Genomic DNA, 23,025 nt, shown 5'->3' on the forward strand with positions numbered 1-23,025 from the left:
AGGCTTCTGATCAATTTAAGCAGGTGAATATAGGGTTTAAACACTGAGTGATCTCAGATTCAGACACATCAATAATTCTGTTAACTGTGTTAAACGCAGTTAAACACTATTTTTACATTTTAAAATCTCTTAACTTGCAAAGAGTGATTCAACTGGCAGATATATTCTCACTGGAGCTGTGGAGCAATCACACCACAAAAGTAGTTCCAAGCAGTCACTAACCACTGCTACTGCAAAGCCTTCCTGAGTCTCCAGGATGTGCTGGCACAGAGTAGTTATTCTGAAGCAACAAGTCTAACCCATGGGTAAGCCTGGAGCCACGTAATATTAGCAACAAACACCAGCCAAGATGGGCAGTAACTTGCTTCTGACCCAGCCAGCACCTCTTGTCTCTCCAGCATCGCTGTCCTGCCACAGCAGCCTCACAGAAGTCAGCTTTTCCAAGAAAAGGTAAGACATGAAAGAAAAGGTAAGACATGGGACATGGATGGAGTGGAATTGCATAAAGGAAAGGAGTTGGCCTTACTGTGGAGATGAGAGAGGCAAGTTAAAATTTAGGGTTGGGGTTTCAAAATGTGGTAGACATAGGTATAGAAATGGCATAAGCAGGCTCATGGAACAAGATGTCCAAGGTAAAAAAGATTACCTATATTAACTTTGGCTCTGAATTGTGGCTAGGCTCCCAGCTACAATGCATTTGAGAAGTACTGTTAGTTGTATACAAAGGGCTGGTAACTATCAAGCCACTAATTAGGGAAAAAAATATATATACATATACATATATATATATATATACATATATATATAAAGTTATAAGTATCTGTTCTTATTTTAAAAGCAATTTTAATTGGTAAGCCTTAGAGATAGCACAGGCAACTGCTCTGCAGCAATGGGCTTTGTATATATGTCACTGAGTGATGAGTGATGAGACAAATAAAGAAAATAAACTATCAGAGAGCACAGAGCAAATTGGGATGCCTCTGTAATACTCCCACCTGCTCTTCTTACTGCCTGGAAGGAGTTGTGACATTCAAAGGAGGATGTCTTAAAACTATGGAGAACTCTTATTATAATGCAGCTACAGAGGAGTTAATACTGTACTACCTAGGAAGTGGACAGATGAGGGAGACTCGTACAGAAATGATATCTTTGTGGCAATTTGCTGTCATTCCTACTCTGTAATGAAAATATGTGGATAACCTGCAGTAGAAGTAGGTTATTTGCATTGCAATACTCATGCCAGTTATGAAATTAGTAAACATTACAGCCACTGGCTATCAAACTGAGGATGACCTGAACTACTAAGTGCCTAGAGCTGCAGTTATGAAACACTCCTCTGGTATCTGCACCCAGAAGCGCATCTACAGTAACAACACAGAGTATACAAGGATGATTTTGAGTATCTGAGTGTATCCACCTTTGATTCAAGCTAATGTAAATGTTGGAACTAGCAATATTTGCTGCTGTCATGTGATGTGTTTTTGACCAAATAACCAATCACATGGCAGAACAAAATCTTATTTCACACTGTTTTATTTATCAGTTACATTTAGTCATCTTCCATCAACCACACCTCTTTCCCAAACAAAATACAGCAGTTATCCAATGTCTGTCCAAAACAGGAAAACATTCAGGTGAAGACTAGTAAAAATGGTGTATCACAATGATGACCTGATGATTATCAAAAGTTGAAACTAGTCTTACTGAACTTCATTGGCATATCTCTAAAGGCCTTCAAAGATGTCTTTAAAGATATCTTTAAATCTTTGTTTTAGAGATATAACAGCGCCAGTGAGTCATTAAGTTGTATGAAGACCCTTCCCTGAGATAATTCAGGTAAGAGAGAAACTTCTTCCTGAGCTAGCCAAGCAAACATGGAAGGAGGGAAGCGTATATGTGGCTCAGCCAAACAGAATATAAAAACTAAGCAGCTAACAAAACAAAATTTGGAGAAAACAATGGGCATAAGATGGCTTCAAACAATGTATTCCTTCCTGGTGACTGGCAATTCCCAGCATTGTGACAGTGAGCAAGCAGAGACTGTTAACAGGAATTACATTTTTAATGTCATTCATCTGTATACTGCAACTGCAGCATTACCCTTGTGTTGTGATTTCCTTAGACTGTTACATCAATCTTCTAAATCAAAATCCCATGTAATATCTAATAAATAAGTAAATGGATACTAAATGAGGAGGAAAAGGAGAGGAGAGGAGAGGAGAGGAGAGGAGAGGAGAGGAGAGGAGAGGAGAGGAGAGGAGAGGAGAGGAGAGGAGAAAATAGTTCATTTGGATGGGACCTTCAAAGATCATCAAGTCCAACTGCCTCACCACTTCAGGAGTAACCAAAAGCATAAGAATATTCATGGGCACATTATCCAAACGCCCCCTGAACACAGACAGATGTGGAACATCAGCCAACTCACTAGGAAGCCTGTGCCAGTGTTTGACCACACTCAACTCCTAAAGTCTAGTCTGAACTTCGAGTGGAGTATCTAAAATGAACTGCTCAGAGAGCATTGGTCTCTGACACGTATGAAAATATGATCTCACAATCAAGATCAAGCAGAACCAAATGAAGATTTTTTAATTTTTTTTTTTTTTTTGGTACATGTAATATAACTGGAAAGGTGAAGACTCCATTTGTTTGTACACATAACTAATTATTCCCAGACCCTTATTATAGTAGTAGGGAGTATTTCACATCATCAAATTCATCTGACAGTAATCTAATTAGCAGCAGTGTCTGTTCCTAACAAAAGTATCAGGATCAATGTAAAGGTTTGCAAATAAGACTGAATGCAGAAAAAATAATGGAGGCTACTTTCTAGTACAGGTACAGCAAAGTAAAGTGAGATGTCTTCTAAGTTTTCAGTTTCCAAATTGTACCATTTTTTTCAGCAACCAAAAAAATTCCGTACAACTTTACTGAGTCCTGGACAATTTGCTTATTTTAAGCACTCAACAATGATGCTCGATGGTATCACACTAACTTAGAGCAATTGCTTTTCAAACTCACCTCAAACTTTTCAAAAGCAAAGTAATAAGACCTTCCTGAGGAATCCTTTTCCAACTAAATTTGTACCAGCTAAAGAGAAAATGATACGTAATAATACATACTTGATGTACTAATTATAACACAAGTATAATTTGCTCTTGGCTGTCCTAAAAGCCACTTATCAAGTTTATGACATCTTCTTTTATTGAAATCGAAAATAAAAACAAACAAGCATCATTTTAGCAGCTTTAATAGCTTTGCCAAATTTTAATCACTTGGGCTGAAAATTTCCATGATGGTTGTCTGCTTTCGCCGGTACAAAGTTCAAAACTATCCATAATAATACTCTAATAATAACAGCTACAGAAAAGTCCATAAGGCAACTTACAATTTGGACTTCAGAATTGAGCTTGACTAGATTGCTACACAGTCACACTCCAAGCAACGAGGCTAGAGCAAAACTCTGAACAGCTATTTACTGAACTGTATCATCTAACCTGAATGCTGAATGAGACAATGGTCCTGAGGGAAAAAAAATAAGTGTATGATGACGTCATTGAAGGCTGTCATATAATGTAAATAAACAGCTTCTACTTTAGTGCTTCTCAGCTTTTCCAAGCACAGACTTATAACTGCAGTGACTTTATTTCACTGTATGTTTCTATATGTACACTTGCATACATACACAAAAGCAATACATAAGCATAACACGTAGAAATAAGTCAGAATACTGCAAGTTTTAGAAGAGAGAACGCATTAGCTGAGAAGGAGAAAATTCAAACTATTCTCCTAATTTGAACATGTAGTTCCATGTTCTGTTATTTGGTAGTACCATTCAGGCTCCATAAGATGGCAGACCTGCATATATTTAACAGATGTTAGTGTAATGACATTGCTGTAAATACAACGCTTTTAAAATGGTTGCTCTAAATGAATGGTGTATGTTTTTTATTCAGACTGTTTTGAGCATGATATATTTAGAACTACAATGAATTTTGGTTATTACTGTGTATTACCTTTCCCATAGTTACTGATGGCTTTGCAGATGGCCGACACATTCCAAAAATATACCACCATCACCCAGAGTTGGTTGATTTGAAATTACTTGAACTTGATCAGTGCAATTTTCTAATAAATATCTAATTGTTACTTATTCCCACTGATTCATTCTAGCAACCTGCACTCAAAGTAAACTAATTCTTAATGAACACATTAAAGCTTGAGTTTATCTTTCGAATTGTCTCCTTCACAAGAGATTATTTCAGGCAACAACAACTTAAATGTCAATCCTGAAATTGGCATCTTTATTCCCCATTAAATGACTATGGCACTTTTAAAAACTTTTTTCAGGTTCTCTGATAGTAGTGCAGTTCTATAATCTGTATGGTCATTATCATAAATTAATTCCACAGATTTAGTTTTTTACTAATAAAAAATGTTTAAGGTTATTCTGGAGACCACACTTTGCCAATGCTGTATACTCATTTCCCTTCCATTTGTTAAGACCTCAAACTGTTTGAGACATAAGATTTTCAAAAATGAATCTTTCAAAAATGCTAGCACACTTTAAATGCCCAAGTAAGAAATGGAATGAGCTAGTAATCTCACTTTTATGTTTCACTTTAGCAAGCATTCGCACATAAATGTAATAATTATAATTACATAGGCATATAATTTTCTCATAAAGGTTTTATTCCACTTGTTCCACTTGGCTAAGACTACAGGTAAAAGTGCCTAGATTGTTTTTAATACTTTGAAAGAATTCCCTTGGAAAAAAAGTCAGCAAGAAGTGTTCACTCCTGCAGGAAAGCAGTTTGCACTCAGCAAGGCTGTGAAAAAGAAATTATGACAATTTCAAAATAAAAAGCATTCTACTTCCTACTGAGCAAATGGAATAAAGGCAGCAAATTAACATGAACTTTAACCCAAAAGTTTTGCTATGGCACATTGGGAACTCTATCCTGAAAAGCATAGCTTGGAAGAAAACTTCCAGTAGCAGCAAGAAATTGGGTGGTTATGTTCATATTCAAATTTGCCAATTTTCCTATGTAAACATGGTCTTTAATAAGTACTTAGCAGTGAAACCTCACTTAAAACACTGCTCCCTGATACATTCACAGCTTTCTTGCTGACTCACTCTTCAAGAAGAGGATTCTAAAAGAGAGCAACAAAACACTCCAGCAGCAAAACCTGAAGAATGTAGATGGTATTGAGAGCATCTGTATAACCCACTTCTACAGTAAGACAGTTTTGTACCTAGCTCTGCAGCTGTGCCAGGAATCTTTTGCTGGTTTGGAACACCCATCATTTTCCAAGCAGTTGCGTAAGCCGCCAGTTTGTGCAGAGAAGGCTTTGCTGTTTGTTTGCTCTGTTCTGGGGTACGGATGCTTCCCTCAGTCTGACACAGGCACAACACCCACCCGAGCGGCAGCAGTGTGCCCCCAGCCTGCAGCTGTGAGGAGCCCAAGGGCTCCAGTCAGGCCATGTGCCCGCCATGAGGCCAGCGCCACGAGCTCTGCGCAGCTCTGCACTTCCAGGCTAATTTAACTGATGCATCTCCTTGCGTTGAAGAAATTTGCAGCGTTTCAGCGAGATATTTCAGAGATCACTCATCACTTCATCGGGCACGTCCTCCTCCAACCAGCCCTCAAATTGTCGCTCCCAACAGCATCCAAGGAACGCTGCTCTTGCCAACAGTGAAAGGGCAGAACAAGCACATTTGTGCTGCCCTGGTTTGTGCCCCTCATACCCCCGCGTGACAGAGTAGCAGTCAGAAAGGAGGCTTTGTCTTTCTGCTTGGTTTTGATATAGAAACCCGGCCCTGAAGAGATAACTGACTGAGGAAAAGCTCCTTCCTGCCAGTTCTGGCTCATCTGAGCCAAGCAAACGCTACTGCGCAACAGGCGGGAAACCTAGCACGAGGGCTGCCACGCTGCCGGGAAGGCCGAAAGCACGGCGGAGCCCGCAGAGCTATACGGGCTGGGGCAAGCCTGGGAACGGCCCGAACCCCGGGCCGCAGCCGCCGCCGTTCCCACTGAAGCCCTCTGGTACACGCACCCCAGCATCTTCACTTGACGCATTGCAGGTACAGCGCGACCAATCAGAAGGCTTGACTCTTACCAGCTAACCATTGCAGAGCCCCGTTAGCCAATCAGGTCTCCCTTGACAAAGTGCTGCCTCAGATGTCTCAGCACCGCTTCCGTCGGGAGCCGCCGTGCCAGAGAATGGTAACCTTCCGCGAGGGGATATAGGTCGTGCCGCCAGCGCGGGCGCAGGGAGCGGCTGGCAGTGCCGGAGGAGGCGGCTCGGTTCCCGCGCCGCTACCGCTGCCGGGCGGGCGCTGTGGGAGCTGTTAGGGCTTGGGGTGCTGCCGCCTGGCCAGCTAACTTGCTTCTCCCCCCCACAGCCCCTCCCAGCGTTGTAACGACGCGTGTGGGAATGAAGCGGGATGAACGCTTGGCACCGTGGAACCATCACAAAACAGACACGGTGCTTGCTGCAGGAGCCTGCAGGCCAGCATTGTGTGCCTGAGGGGGAACAGTGAGACGTGCTGAGGAAAGTGGGAAGAGGAGTAGGATGATACGTTTAAGCAATTTAACCCCATAACAATAATAACAGAATAGCCTATTTTGAGTCTTGCTTTTTGTCTTGTTTGATGCACAGAATACCTTGTTTTGGTTGCATGTTAGTTAAGGAGATTGGTGCTCTGCAAGCACCTAAAATAGAATGTGGAGATAGAGACGGCAGAAGCCAAATGGATGCCAAAGTGAAATGATCTGAACGCTGAGCGCTGCAGCAGCCCACACACCGGCCCACCCCACGGGTAGCAATGCGAAGTCTTAGACGGTGCTCCCTGCTTGGCAAAATGATGTCAGTTTTGGCAAGCCCAGAACCAAACTGAGAGCTAACCAAAATAAACTCATTACATGTACTTCCCTTCTACGTAGCATAAAATCCCATCCCCGGTGCAGTGCACCTTTCCGTTAGGCTTGTGCTTGGTAACAACGCTGCTGCCAACTCGCAGCCAGTACATAACGGTGCACTTACTAAATATAAATGCTTAATTAGCATCCTGCATACTTCTACAACACAAATAATAACAAATAGCTGCCCAGTGGGGGAGGCCAGTGCCGCTTGCCAGGAAAGGTGCACACAAAGTGCTTGGGACGGACCTGAATTTTAGGCTTATTTCACATAAGTTGACAGCTTCAGAATAAGGCAGGCAGAACAGAGATTTAATTGGGTAGCTGATATGATTTTCCTCACAAAAACACTGGGAAGCAGAGCAGGCCCCATGACACAGCTCAATTTTCCTGGTTTACAAAGAAAAACAGGTTTTCTCTTTTTAGTACCAATTCTGGAATCTCAGCGATAAGCCAAGGTCCTTCAGAGCAGAGGCTTGTGTGTGCTCTGAGGAGCAGACATTTAGGAGGCCAGACTTCACATGTGCCTCTGCCTGCAAATGCAAGAACCCAAAGTTCTATACAAAGAAATGAATTAAGAGGAGGGATCAAAGAAAAAACGTATCATGGGAGAAAGAGACTGTATTGTGGAGGCAGTTTATATTCTTACCTTTTTTTTTTTTAATTTTCTTCACTGAAAGACTGTAAAAAATAGAAGCCTTCAGCAGAGGATTTCCTAGGTAGTGCCATGCTGTGTTCCCAGGGGAGAAGTGGTCTGTTGGCACTCCAGCAGTAGGTTGCAGAGATTGGAAATCATTTGTACAGCTTCTCAGAACTGACTGCAGAAATACAATTTCTCTTCAAAATTGTTGGAAAATTTAGTTTTTCTCCCCTCTAAAAATGATGATTGGGCAGTTGGAGAAGTCATTTCATTTTCAGGTGGGTTTATTAATGATGCAGGCACAAAGAACTTAAACTAGCTGTCCAAGGAAGTGTGGTGATTCCGCAGCTTCTTTGAAGTGCTTAAACAAATGAAGAGTATCACCTGACAAGGATGCTGGCTTCTGGCATCTGTAATTTAGATGTATGTATAATACCTCTCACCTGAGGTTCGCTCCATACTGTGGTGGATGAGAATCTGGTTCTCTCTTGGATGGCACAATTCGACATCCTTCAGTAGAGTGAATTTGATCTCATAGCTGCTTATTGTGAGGAATCTGATAAACTGTTTCATATGCATGAGAGAAATGAAGGGAAGAAGAAATTTGTATCTCATGCAAATTAATGTGGATTTATTGACTTCAGGGCATGTTTGCTTTTGCTGGAAATCTGTACTGGGAACTGTGATTCTGTGGCCCTTGAACTCTGTATTTGCAGTTGTTGAATTTTTTACCTCTAGCTGTAGCATAAAGGCCTATGACAGCCTTTCTACTTCATGCAAACTACAGAATTATGATTTGGGGTTATGTAAAAGAGACATGGCCATCAGTAATATCTGGATTTTACATATCCATCTGCCTGTGCAATATGTATTTGTATTTGTTTGCCTACAAAGTATTCCAAACAAGCAAAGTGTAATAGAACACTTTTGCTTACTGCTTTACAATACTGGAGCCTGACTCTGTAACTAGTTAGTCATATACCTGTGCAAAATGAAAGTTTTTTGAAGTAATCCTACTTTTAAGCACAATTGCTCATGAAATTTAGCTAGGATTTTTATTGCAAAATTCATGTCCCAGTTTGCGCCATGGGAATATTCAGATGTAAGTGAATTGCTCATGGACAAAGGAAAGCTGTAAAAAACAATACAGACAGCATACTTAGTCAATTCCATTATGTAAAAAAGTAATGTCAAGTAATTTTGAAGTTACGGGGTTTGGTTTTTTTTTTTTTTTGTTTTTTGTTTTATATGTTAAACAGAACAAGCTGAAATGAGAAAGGTATATTCTTGAAAAATGAAATGCAAACTCAAGCCATTCCTACTAAGGTGAATTTGACTAAGAATTGTTTTACTGTTTGTTCTATTGTCATTTAATCTGTATCTACTGAAATTAGAAACTGAACTTTTCCTGTCATTACAGTGACTGTTTCCATACATACCTTTCCACGTAGGATATTTCTAAATATATTTGTTATCAAGTATGTATTTATATACATATGGTGTATATTTTTAATATTTATAAATAAAAATATATTTATATATATATATATATAATATAACAAAAGGTATATATGCATGTATACATATATACATATACATATATATACCTTTTCTTTGGCAGATACATTAACTGGAATCATTGATCACTGTCAGGAAATCTAGTTTGTATAAATGTAACCAACAGAGAAGAAGTATGACCTAAGAAATAGTATGTTTGATGGCATTATGTAAAAATACAAAATACTTAACAAACTTGCATTTATGAATATTCTGTCTCCTGCATTTTGTTCTTAAAAAATAGCTAATACAATTTGGCTTTTATCCACAAAAACACAAACAATAACAAAACATAAACAATAGAACAAATGGAATGAGTAACTTCTGTTTATATCATGAATCATCCAATGTTTACCTTTCTATGAAAATGGCAATTACAAAACCTGAGAAGGAAAATCCTGTATTCACGTACTCTAATGTTTCTCTCAAACCCTTCTCAGAGCTATGAAGAAAGGATGTTTTTTAACACTGCAAAAAGTTTTGTTCTTTCTCTTAATTCCCTTTACAATTGAAGTGTTAGGAGTAGGGAAAAGTACTTTGGTTTGCAATAATTATCTTACAATGTTTAATCTGCTAGATGCATTACTTGAGCTTATGTATTGGAGCAGCTTTATAATTCCCCATCTGTGGAAGTCTTTTTAAGATAGGATCTTTAAGGTTCCCAACTCAAACTGCCCTACTGTTGGAACATGAAACTCTTCACTTTATTGGGCCTTAAGGGTGCCAATTTACATAGCTATGTAGAAAAGTACTCACTAATTTAATTACAATGTGTAAATAATTTAGTTCTAACCACCAGCTAAAACAGTTTTATATCACCATCTAAAACTTTACAAGACAATGGACTCTAAACATGAGGAACAACTACTGTTATACAATTACACAGATGGCCTTTTAATTCTTAATGCTCAGAGGATATCATAATTGTATGTGATTTGCATACATGCCAGTGGGAATGAAGTAAATATAAAGAAATTGTGAACATCTGAAACGTGGAGAGTTTCTTCCTCCACCTCCCTTCTTTCAGAAGAGAAATACTTATCTACAGGAATGTGTATATTCCCATTTAAGAGCTACCAGGCCTGGAAACCTGGATGTTAAGATTAAAGCAACTTTTTATTTTTACATCTTGCATAAATGTGGTCAAATTCAATTCTGTTCTAGCTTTTATTTCAATGGAATTCCACCCACTTATGTGCAATCTTAGTGAAGCTTATAGAGCATTTTTGTAAGGATACAGGCTCAGCTTTTCACAGCTGCCAATGGCATTTAGAAGCATTAATTTTGTGGAAAATGGTCTCCCAAAGAAATGTTGACTATATGATCAGAATTTTACTGAGGGTAAAAAACTCTTTTCTGTTATACCAACAGAATTCCAATTGACTTGAAAAGGAGCACATCAAATTCAACCCCATTTTAGGAAGCTCAAATGTATAACTGGAAATATTATATCAAGAAAGACTAATTATGAATTTGTTTCAGATGCACAGGTGTTGCATGCACTTAAATACATAATTTTGAGCTCTTATACATCTAATTTATTGCATACTGGTTATTATCATAGTATCAGCCACCCAGTTGTGCACTGTATCTCAAACCTGTGTGTTCTCACATCCTTTTTCCATGAGCAGATGCCTATGAATTGTTTAAATTTTGATTTTTGTTACATTATGTATGTATGAGAAAACAATTGATATGTGTGAACTCCGTGTCTTCAGTACTTAAGTTAACAAAGCCAAGGTTGAAAATTACACCTTGCATATAAGTGGGAAGGCTAGTCTTTTTCTCATTTCCTAATGGAATTACTGCTCCTATCTTAGGCAATTCCCAGAGAAAGGACATATAAATCTCTACAGAAATAGAGAACAGCACAGAACCTTAGAATCACAGTAAGACAAGTCTTAGAGGTACAGCACTAGGCAGAATAGACTCTTTCCGGATCTAATAAATTCATAAACTAATTTTTTGGTTAATATTACAGCTTAGACAAACACAAGTCAACAACCACAACAAAAAATGATAGAGAGTAAGTTAATTTAGAAAGTAAATCTCAACTAGCTAGAAATACTCAGTTAGAAATTCATCTTAACAGCTACTGCACGGCCCGGTTGCAGAAAAGCTCAGGAGCAATGGCATGGCCAACTTTGATGGGTTTAGGAACAAATAAATACTGAACAATTCCATGGCCCAGTCCAGATCCCACTGAGATCCAGAAGATTTTGAATGAGACTGTATAAGATCCTGGCAAATCATTCGACATTGCGTGTCACTGGAATGACATGAGCATTCTTGCTTGCCCACAGCAGAATGTCAGTCTTAAGTGAGCAAATACCAATCAAACTCTAGCATACAACTGGGCAAGCTTACAAGGAATAGGCAGATGCCACTTTATGTGAGATTTTCTACATTAAGCAAGCAGCAAAACATTAATATTCTGTTTTATTTACATTCATCACTGCCATATGTCAAACTAGGAAAAAAAAATTCCCTTAGTCAGAATGTTATTTTGGAGCATTAGCTGTGAAATACTTTCAAATCCAGAATGACGCAATTTAGCAGAAACTACTGCAGAAGTGATCTGTGGTATCTAAGTTGATCATCCTGAATTTTTTCTCATATAGAGACAATATTCAAAGCCACTCAAAAAAATTTTTTTTGAAATTCCATTTTCAGTAAAAATGAATTATTAATGTAAACCATCAAGAGTTAGCAAAAGTAGTCACACACACACAAAAAAAGAAAAAATAAGAAACAAAGACACAGCAATCCTTCTACCCAGAGGTCCTGTTAATCCTTGGCAACATCCACTGATTGTGACCAAGAGGCTGTTCCACATTGCCAAGCTTCCTCACATATGTACAAACACTGTAATGTTGATATTTTATGAAAGAATCTACATAAAGTTTAATTACTCATAATCTCCTCAGCAGACATAATCTAATCCCTTCACTTTTTAACAAGTGAAGGCTTTGTGTCAATGAAAGAACGTATTACATGTACATAAAAAACAAGAGATTGAAATAGGGCACTCACATTCTAAACTGCTGGATTTAACGCTGCTGAGATTATTCTATTGAAAATACCTTCAACCATCCACATTAGAAGCACTTTGGCCAAAGACCATGAGATTGCATTGACCATTTATCTTTGCAAGATAACTGTATGCATTTATTACCCCAGTATTTTTATAGAGCTGTCATTTCAGTAAGGAGATCTTCACCTGTGTAAGGGCAGTACAGCAAAGTGAATGATTCGTACGTGGACACTCTTCTTCACACCCTGAGACTTGGAGAGTTCCAAGCAAAGCACCAGTGGCTCACACTAATTGAACACTGTGTCATTTTTCCTGGAAAGAAATTACACTGGGAAATAAGAGCTTAAAATTATTGGCCTGGTTTGAAAACAAAATATTAATTTGCAAGTTCTTGTATCTAACAAAACACTCAACCTCACTGCTTTCTGTTTAAGCAGACATACATTTAATATAGCAAGGCAGCCATTCTGTATCTAAAATGGCAGCAGTCCATAAGCTTACAATTTGCAGACCAGCCAGCTGCAAGTCAGTTTTCTGACACCATTTCATACACTATTCACACAAATGTCAGCATGGCTTTGGGACCAAATGATGACCAAAAGCATGAAGATGTGCTGTGGTTTGTGTGGGAAGTATTTCTAGATGGGAAGTGGATAATGTTTGTGTTTGCCATCCTATCACCCTGCCCAGAAAGGCAAGCAAATAAATTGTAACTATGTTTGTAGAGCTACTGAAATCCTTCAGCAAACAGAACATAACCTATTTTGTCTATATTTCAAAGCTGAAAGTATGTATCAGGAAAAAAAATATATATATATAGGAAAATGCTTTTCATGATGGCTATGCTGTGAACAGACCACCTGGACTATGGCCTCCGGCAGAGAGAGGCCCAGGGTACAGCCTTAGCTGAAGGCATCTCGGCTACAGGGAGCTCGGATCGGAGGGTGTTGTTGTTAAGGGAAGCGGAATCCCAGCGTAGATCCGGTCTGGTATGCTTCTGTACCTATCGGAGAAGGCACGATGTGAATGCTTCAGTGTTTACCCGGGTTATCATCGGTTGGTGAACAAAACCCCAAAACCCGGGGCAGAGAGAGGGGACGTGAAGGGAACGCCTGACTTCAGGACATGCTCACGCCGTTCCTCTTGTAGTTCTGCTGAGCAGGGGCTGAAGCGACACGTCAGCCGCAGACGATCGCGGACCGAATGTCGCCGTGCTCCGGGTGCCGGCGCTGACAAACGCGCTGTGATTACCGCAGGGCACCTGTGCTCCCGCAGCCCCTCCGGAGGACATCTCCGTCTCGGGGCCGCTCAGCGCCGTAACGTGTGTCGGCCCTGCCCGGGTCTTACCTCAGGGCGAGGAGAGAGGGGACGGGGGCACCGCCGAGCCCCGGCTCCGCAGCGCTGCGGGGGGTGGGAGCGGGCCGCCGGAGGGGGGGGGGAGGGGCCGGGCGGCGAAGGGGGCAGGGCTGCTCGCCGCAGTCACCCTTACCCATACCGCGCCGGGGAGGAGAGAAAAAGGCCCCGCTCCGGCGGAGGGATACAGCGCTCCATATATAGCGGCGCGGCGCAGGCTCACACCCCCAGCACTTCTCGCACCGCGTCAGGGAGGAGGTAGCAGCCGCCGCCGCTCGTGGTCGCGCAGTTCGTGCAGCCGCCGTCGGGCCCGCCGCCGCGCCATGGTACGTAGTACAGCCGCGGGTTCAGGGGGCAGTGCGCGGGGAGCGGCGGTGTAACGGCGGTTAACGGCGGAACCCCGCGGCGCGGGGGTGGCGGGAGGCCGCGGCCCTTCCCGCCCGGCAGCGTTCCCCCCCTCCGCGCTGCGCGGCTCCCGGGCCTTTTCCTCCTCTTCCTCCTCCCTTCCCCTTTCTCCGGGCCCTGCCGAGCGGGACCCCGGCCCTCAGTGCGGCCCTGCGGCGCCGCCCGCCTTCTTTCCCTCTCTCCCACCTCGCCCTCCCCGCGATGCCCTCCGGAAGGGCCGGGCGCGGCTACGTGGGGCTGCGGCGGGAGCCCGGCACAGCTGCACTGCGCAGGGAGGGGGGGGGGGGAGGCGGCCGGGGGAGGGCTCCGCGCTGCGGCTATTGCGCCCTCGCACCCCCCCATCCCCAAAAAACGCAGCATCGCCGCCCGCATTACATCATGTCTCCTCCTCTTCCTCCCCAGCCACCGCGCACCCCCGGCTACGGAGGGGCGGGGGTTGGGGGGTGGGTAGCGCGCCTCGCTCGCGTCCCCAGCCCCGCGCGGGGGCTCGGCGGGAGGGGGTGGCAGAGCTCCCCGGCCCAGGGGCTGGCAGTAGGGGGAGGGACGGCCGCGCGGAGCAGAGCGGGGCCGCAGTGCAGCAGCGCGGCCGCCGCCTGTTGCGCCGGCCCCGCCGTGGAAACGCGTCGCCTCGGTGCCGCGTGGCCTCTCCGAAAGTCGAAGAGCTGGGGAAGCGCTCGGGTTTATTTTTCCCCGCGGCTCCGGTTTCTGTGGGAGCTCGGGCTGCGGCTGAGCTCTAATCGCTCCGCGGCCATCTGGGTGTAGCTCGGCGCTGTCTCTCCATCTCGCCTTCCTGCCGGGCGGCGCTGACATCACTCGGACGCGGGAGGGGGGGGCGGGGGGGGGGCCGGGTACGGCTCCGGCCGAGGCACGGCGTGCCCGGGAGCCGCCGTCTCCGCCCCTGAGTGCGGCCGCAGGAAGGAGCCCTGCAGAACGGGACGCGGAGCGGTGCCGCGGGCCGCAGATCGTGCCGAGGCGGGGCTCTGCCTCCCGGCCTGCGGGGTGTGTGGCCGTTACGTAAATGTCCGCGAGCTGTAACATCTCTCATTTGCTGGAAAGTTGCAGAAAGAGTGGGAAGCCGAAGTGCGTTTTGGGTGTGTTTTCTGCAGCTGTTTGGTTCCACAAGATAATTGGTTTTTAACTGTGAGCGCTTTTGCAGGTTTTAACCACCCAGTACGTGGCATTGGTTAGTCACCTGGTACAGGCATTAAAATATTTTTTAAAAAGCGATGAAGTTCGCTGCCTAAGCGCAGAGATGCAGCCTGTTTGTTAATGCATACATTGGGCTTTCAGCCCTGTGATATTCCCCTGTGCTTTAACAGATAGTACAACCAGGGAGTTCCCAATTGCTTTCCGCTGCAGTTATCCAGCTGTTGTACCTGAAAGTAATGGGGTTTCAAGACAAAAGGGTTACAAGATGCCTTTCTTAGACCTATACAGTCATTTGTTGGGGTTTGTACAAGCTCCTCAAAAAATAGGTTTTAGAGGAGCTGATGCCTTGTGTTCACCAGTACCTCTGTAAAGGTATGTAAAATCCTGCTTTGGGTTTGCTGTCTTGTCAATGAGAAGAGTTTCTTGCCATCGTTCCTCTAAAAGAGCTGGTTAGCTTTCTTAGTGCAAAGGCTGGAGGTGTGGGTGATGCCCTGCTCATCGTGATGGAGTCTTCTGGAAGGATGTGGTTGGCACAGTTAGGGGCTGCAGGTGTGCTCCTGCCTGCTGAGTCCCTGGGTGCAGTGCTAGTCTCCTCGCGAGCAGAAGGTCACAGGCAGGTGCTTTCCATCCTGCTGCCTAAAGGGGTGCACGAAATGGCCTTTGTGATGGTGGGAGACATCTTATGGTGGTTGGCCGTGTGAAGGAGTAACACAGTGCTTGAACTGGCACTTTGTTTCTGTTGGCTGGTGAAAATTTGTGGTACTGAGCAACAGTTCCTCCTGTTGCAGCACAGCCCTACTCATAAAGCATGCTGCAGGCTCACACTGGGGCTGTGCTGGGAGGACAGACCTGTGGAGGATCACTAGGTGGCACACTTGTCATTAGCCCACCAGCGTGCAAATGCCCCCTGTGCTTGATCAGGGCACTGTGCTTCTGGAAATGACATCTGATGTGATGTGAAACTCTAAACACATGTCATTAAGGATTTCATGCCTGTCTGACCAATTACAAGGAGCCTGCCTGGTGTCCTTCACTTGACCAAATCGGGCTCTCTGAGTTGAAGGATGGTATATCTTAGTCTTAATGGGCAGCTCAGAGGAAAAGTGGCTTTCGTGTCTTTGGAAATGGCTGTGTTGTGTAGGTGAGTGGGATCTTCTAGCAGCAGGGGAATTCCAGGGGTTGAAAATGACCTTAATAATAAGTTGCTGCTGTGAAATTGAAAGGAAGTGTCTTGGGGCTGGATGTTGCTAGAAGTGTTATTCTAAAGTGTTGTATTCTTCATGTAGGCTGACCAGCTGACTGAAGAGCAGATTGCTGGTAAGTACCTTGATAAATATTCTTGACTAATTCCTTGTGAATGAAAAAAAATGTCAAATACAGTGGACAAGTTGTCTTTCTGTGGTTTCAAATCTGTGCTAGCACTTCTTAAAATAAAAGCACTCTGTTCTGAGAAGTTCTGGAAGATTACTGGCAATTCTGTCCTAGTGTACTGCTTCATTGGACCAGAGATGATTTGAGCCAGGCCTACCTATGTTTTTTACAAATAAGTAATTACTAGAATCTTGATTGCATGCTTGAAGTCAAGGCAGAACTAGCTATCTTTTTCATGTGACTATAAACTTAAAGTCAAATGGCAACAAATAAGCCTTAAGCTGATTTCTTAATTTCTAAGAATGTGTCTAGTACAGACTAATTGGGAGAAGAAGCAGTATTGGGCCTTCTGAAGACCAGTCACACCCACCTGAGATCACCAATTCTTATTCTGTTTCTTTAGTGTTACTTTACTCATCTTATTATTATTATTTACACATTCTTATTATTCCCATAAGCTATTTGATGGTAAAAGAGGAAATTAGTGTTCCCTTCACTTATCCTACACGAATGTTTGTGATACAGCAGTGGTTCAAGCAACAAGATGTTGAAATACATCAGCATTGTGATGTGATGCTAGTACATTGAAGCCTAGGTCACGTGGCTGTGCAAGCTATAGTTGGTATTGTAACTGTTGTTTCTTAATACTTGAAAATGCTAATTCTGTTAATCCATGGACAAGCTTGTTTCTTAAAATATTACCAAGCATTATTACTGGAATGCATTTTTATATGCAGTTTTACCTTATGCTGGCACTGTTATTAATCAGTGGGACTGTTTCTGCCTCTAGAATTCAAGGAAGCCTTTTCCCTATTTGACAAAGATGGTGATGGTACTATCACAACAAAAGAACTGGGAACTGTCATGAGGTCGCTGGGTCAAAATCCAACAGAAGCAGAATTGCAGGATATGATCAACGAGGTAGATGCTGATGGTAAGTGTTAGAAAGATGGTTCTCATGCTGAGTGTTCTAAATATGTCTTCCATGCTCAGACTGTATAAAGAAGTTGCTGTGACACTGTTCTTTTGAAGCCAAATTTCAAAATACTGGCTAAAGTAAACTGAGAGGTGTCTGGTTATTCTTTGTTCTTAGCACAGCGAAGATGCTAGCAGTCTTAAGTGAGAATCTGAATGAGGATAGGCAGAGACAAAGTTATGCTGTTAGTCTTTAATATTTTATGGGTTGCAGGCTTCCTGTTGCTGCCCAACTTATCCTGACCTGCATTTAACCTGTGCTCCCACGTAGCTTTTCTGGACGTGTTTCATTGGCTCATGTTGTTCTGTGCTAATGTCTAGTTCTGTCTTAAGGCCAAAGATGTAATTAGAATGGTATAGTGCTGGACTCACAAGAGTTGAAAATGCAACAGGGAGAGACTGCATAGTTTAAAGCAGTATATTGGGTCGCTACTGGGGGTGGGGCTGGAGGCTATCAGTTGCAGAAGTAGGAAAACCTTATGTGAGTCTTGATCAGAATCGCTTCACGTGGGTGCCAGAAGAGAGAATAAGATTTTGTTTCTGAGACTTCAAGCAGACTGGCAGTTAGAAAAAAGGAGAGATGCCTTCCAATGCTCACTGGTGCCAAGGCTTTGATCTCATGTTGGCTGATTGATGCTTGCTGCAATATCTTGAAGAGTAGAAAGCACATAGGCTAGAGCATGAATTACTTGATTGTTAGACTTATGTTAAGGTTGCTTTTAGAAAATGGCGGGGGACTGTAATTGCCAGCTGTCTTTGCACGTACTGAAACTTCCCGATACTCAGGATTTGCAGTGATATGTAGATGTGTATAGTGGCTTATTCAGGTACCATTCTGCAGTGTTGCACTGGTTGATTAAAATTGAAAAGAAATTGTGGATTTCAGATAAGTACGCTCTGCCCGTATGTTTAAACTTGTTTTATGGTAAGATGCTTTGCTAATAGTCTACAGTTCATTGAGAGTTTTTTTTTTTTTTTAAAGCTTTGGGAGAGACTTGTATTCCAGTTGGTAAATGAAGCTTGCTGTTATAAATAGCTCCACGTTTCAGTCTGGAATCCCTAAACAATGAAAGCTTTCTGAAGCTTCCGTTACCTGCTTTGTTGTATTTACTGGATGAGTTTGTTTCCTTCAGTAAATGGGTAGATCTTAGCTATGTAGTGAGCTACTTAATGTTTTCCTTCAGCTGTTGAATTTTGGGTTGTATTGTAGGATTGAATTGTGACTATGCTAACTTGGTTTGTGCTCTTTGGAGGATCTTTATTAACTGTTTCTCTTGGCTTTGAGAAGTCTCAAATTTGAATCCTTACTTTGAGCAATTTAAATACCAGACTTTCAGTTTTTGCTGTGATGCTTGTATCAGAATACTTGCTGAGCTTATGAGAAATATCAAATAATGGCAGCTTTTCTCATAAGTTTGCGGATGCCTTTTGCCCCTTAAAATTGTGCATTACTTTGGTGCACAACATGGGTTAAGGAAGTTGGTTTTAAACAAGGAACTTCAGAGTTTAGATGTTGTGGATTTGTATTGCTTTTCTAGAACATTACCCAGCATTTGGGAAGAGGCTGAATAAACTAAATGATGAGTTATGTAGAAGGACATTAAGTAGGTGAGTCTACAAATTGGAAACCTTGGAACATTAGACATTTTGCTTGGGTGGTGAAAAAGGTATGGCTTGTCCTGGAGAGGGCAGCTGTAGAACTTGTACTGAAACACTGAGAAGTGACTGTTGCATATTGTAAAAGGAAAAAGGCAGTGGTAACAATTTAGGAAAACATGAGGTTCTTATAGAAGAATAATGTGAAGAACCTATCGTTCTCATTCTTGTGCCTGGCTAAATTAAATGCCAGGTTTTCTTGCATAAAAGTGTGGAAGTTTTAATTTTGGGGAATTTCTTTTTATTAAGGTAATGGCACTATTGACTTTCCTGAATTTTTAACCATGATGGCCAGAAAAATGAAGGACACAGACAGCGAGGAAGAAATCCGTGAGGCATTCCGAGTTTTTGACAAGGTAACCCTAAATCTTCGAGTATCTTCAGAAGCAGGAATGATGCCCATCTTTTCCTCAGTGCTTTCTCACCTGGAAGCAGAGAAGTTCTTTAGTATAGAAGTCCTATGGTATAAGAAGGGGAATTGACAGCAGCAATCTCTGCCCTGTTGCAGAGCAAGGAGATTGTACCTACACAGCAGGGCTGAACTTAAGGTTCTTCTTGAAAGAAAACTCTCTGGCCTTCCCTTAGGAGCAGAGATGAGGGTGTGATGCCTGGGGTGTGAAAGGATGTCTTTTAATTTCTGTATTCACTGACTTTGGGGAACTGGGGAGATGTTTGCGTGGGTATGTGAGATTTTGATACCTCATGAAAGCTTCTGAAGCAAGATGTCATTAGTATTTACAGGGACATGAAGTATTGCATTTTCTGCATTCAAGGTATGGTCTTGAAAGTTGCTTTCGGTGGAACTCAAGCTCAAGTCCTACCTTCGTTAAGGATACCTGGCTGTACATGACAAAAATTCTGACAAGCTATTGTTAGAGGAGGGGTTTCCCTCAGTTGTTACAAGAGAATTATTGTGCAGTGGCTGATGCAGCTGATAAGCTCATGCTAAAGGTTTCTCTGCTTTTTATGGAAAAAGTGCAAGTCTGATTCTCTGCTGGAAAGCACGTGGAAATGTTGAATTCTTTAGTTACCACTCGCCTCCCCTCTGATTTTATTTTTGCAGACTAGATTTAGGTATGGCAGGTATGACACAAAGGCCATGCTGTAAGCTAGTGCATTTTTCATGTAGGTGGAAGGGGGAGATTTTCCCAATTCCGGAGATGTCTGGATATATGCTCTAGGTTTGGATGTTACTAATAGGAATGCTGACTTAAAATCATAATTCTCTTTTTGCCATTGTGCTTTTCACAGCTGCTTATGAGTAGAATTAAAATGCTTTTTTTTGAAAGTGTGATTTGTTCTAAATCTTAAAACAAGTAGCCTAACCTAGCTGCATGAGTTCTCTTCATAGAAGCAGTGCTACACAAAATAGAAAGCTGACTTTTATTGTTGCTGGCAGGGGAATTGATCTTTTTTTCTGCTTAGGCAGCAGAGATGAAGTAAACTTTTTTTTTTTTAAAGATCTTTAGAAGCATTACCACAGTTTAAAAAAAAAAAAAGTCCAGCATGTTGTTAACTATTGCAATTTATTCTTTTAAGTACTATAATTAGGTAAGGATTTAGTGGGGTGTAAGTTTCATAAGGTGATGGGACTGGTACATACTGGAGGGTTATAAAGTATACTGGATGTGTTTCATGTGCTGTAAGGCTGGTTTAAAAGCAGTCTCTAGGAACCTAAGCATAGTTCCAGTGTTAATCATTATCGGGTTGTTGATGATAATCTTGTGAAACTTCCCCCACAGGATGGCAATGGCTATATCAGTGCAGCAGAGCTACGTCATGTTATGACAAACTTAGGAGAAAAGCTAACAGATGAAGAAGTAGATGAAATGATCAGAGAAGCAGACATTGATGGGGATGGGCAAGTCAACTATGAAGGTAATGGATACTTACATTGACGTAAACCACTGGTTGGATTTAGTGAATGTATGCTGGGTAGGATGTATTTCCTAGTATTTGAAGGCAACTGGTTGATTCAGGCATCTGCTTTTGTGGATAAAAATCAGATGCAGTGAAGTTTTTTATTGCTAAAGTTAAAATTTATGTAACAGTTTAAAGTACTTTAGAGATGATAAATCGGTGACCTTTTATCTTTTCAGAATTCGTACAGATGATGACTGCAAAGTGAAGAGACCTCCTTTACACCTTTTTTCCTCTAGAAGAATCAAATTGAATCTTTTACTTACCTCTTGCAAAAAAAGTTCATTTATTCATTCTGTTTCTGTATAGCAAAACTGAATGTCAAAATACCTTCTGTCCACAAACTGCATGTAATGGTTGGTGGTCCTGTCCCCAAAAGATCAAGTTAAACATCAGTTTTACAATATAATTAATTGTACTACCTTGAAAAATAAATAAATTAAAAAAAAAAAAGGAAGCACTTAGTGAACTCGAAAGTTCCATTTGCTAATGACTATTACACTGTTTGGGCTGGCCAGTTTTTCATGCATGCAGCTTGACAATTGAGCACAGTCAGACATTTGTATTAAAAGGAAAAAAAAAAAACAATTCAGAAATCCACTCTTTTGTTCAACAGTGGATTCTAGATCAATTTGTAGTATAAATTGTCATAGCTGGTTTACTTTAAAATTGGTTTATACCTCAGGATGGTATACAGCAAAAATGGTTGAAGGATATGAAACTTAGAGAAAATGCCCAAAAGGTTGAATGGTTCTCCTGTACGTAGCAGTGTGCTCCAAAAATATGATGATCTTAACTATGGATGGCATGTCTGTGTTAAAAAATATTGGTTTAACATTGTCTGCATTGCACTATAGTGAAACGGGTGTCGGGCTGTTACCGTTCACAAAATTTTTAAAAGAAACCTTCACCAAGGGAGCATCTTTGGACTCTCATATTTTTAAAACCTTCTGTACCATGACTTGGAGCTGGCGGAGTAGCCTGTGGACTTCAGCACAACTATCAACATTGCTGTTCAAGATATTACAGTTTATGTCCATTCCAAGTTGTAAATGCTAGTCTTTTTTTCCAATAAAAGACCATTAACTTAAAGGTGGTGTTAAATGCTTTGTAAAGCTAAAATATATATATAATTGAGATAACCAAAAAAAGCAGTAGGAGGGAAGCGTTTCTATGAATGACTTGCTGCTAAATTATAATGCACATGTATGCAATAAGTTATCCCCTATCTCTTCAAGATGGCAAGAACTGACCTCCTGTAACCCAAGACCTTTGCTATAAATAAATGAACTTGTGCTTGCCTTTCATATTACGACAATGTTAATTTAGTTGGTCTTAAAGTCGTGTAATGCTGACTCGTCAACTATCAGCACAGAAGTAACACCTCATTTCACTAAAGTGGAGAGCTCTCAGCATGCATGTCAATACTGGGGGAAATATAGATAGGTTGCTATGTTCTTTTTTGACAGGTTATAGAAACCAGTTGGAGCACTAGAACAGCATGGGCTTCATAGAGATCTGTGATTATCAAACATGCCAAAAAAGCGTTTCTCTACCCATAGAAAGAAAAATGAACATTTCTCTTACAATATGCTTAAAAGAAATAAGCCTTTTTGGAAACTGGGGCTATTATGTCTTGACTATCTTCTCAAACACTTGCATGAATTTTACAGGGTGGAGAAGAGGACTAGGGTTAATTTTAAAAGTCTTGTTACTTCTGCTTTGCATGCACTAGCAATGCTTAGTCATTCCAGGTCTTTGAGTAAGTGTTCTCTGATCCTTCAGCTTCCCCATGAATGAGTGGCAAAGCAGCTGTGCCCACTCTTCTTTGTTTGAAAGAAGGTTTTTTTTTCTTTTTTAAAGTAGCAGAGCCTCTATGTGGTAGGCTGTTCATGCTTGGGAGGGAGGGGCTACAGCTTCATTACTTAAGCTTGTTTCCAAATGTAACTGGAGTTGCAAACCTAAATTGCTTAATTGCCTTTGGTTTTGGAGAGTGCTGATACTATCTCATGAGAGAGATGTGAGTCTCCAGTAGTCCTGTCTAA

General features: G+C 41.7%; 1 protein-coding gene across 1 annotated transcript; it reads left to right on the forward strand.

Moving 5' to 3' along the window:
• Positions 1 to 13,605: 13,605 nt before the first annotated feature.
• CALM1 (calmodulin 1) lies at positions 13,606 to 21,568 on the forward strand. The gene is made up of 6 exons (XM_048948314.1): positions 13,606 to 13,830; positions 16,345 to 16,375; positions 17,220 to 17,363; positions 19,310 to 19,416; positions 20,803 to 20,938; positions 21,160 to 21,568. The coding sequence occupies exons 1-6, from the start codon at positions 13,828 to 13,830 to the stop codon at positions 21,186 to 21,188; spliced, it is 450 nt and encodes a 149-aa protein (XP_048804271.1). The 5' UTR covers positions 13,606 to 13,827; the 3' UTR covers positions 21,189 to 21,568.
• The last annotated feature ends 1,457 nt before the right edge of the window (positions 21,569 to 23,025 follow it).

Source organism: Lagopus muta, chromosome 6, assembly GCF_023343835.1.
Source record: "Lagopus muta isolate bLagMut1 chromosome 6, bLagMut1 primary, whole genome shotgun sequence".
NCBI lineage: Eukaryota > Metazoa > Chordata > Aves > Galliformes > Phasianidae > Lagopus > Lagopus muta.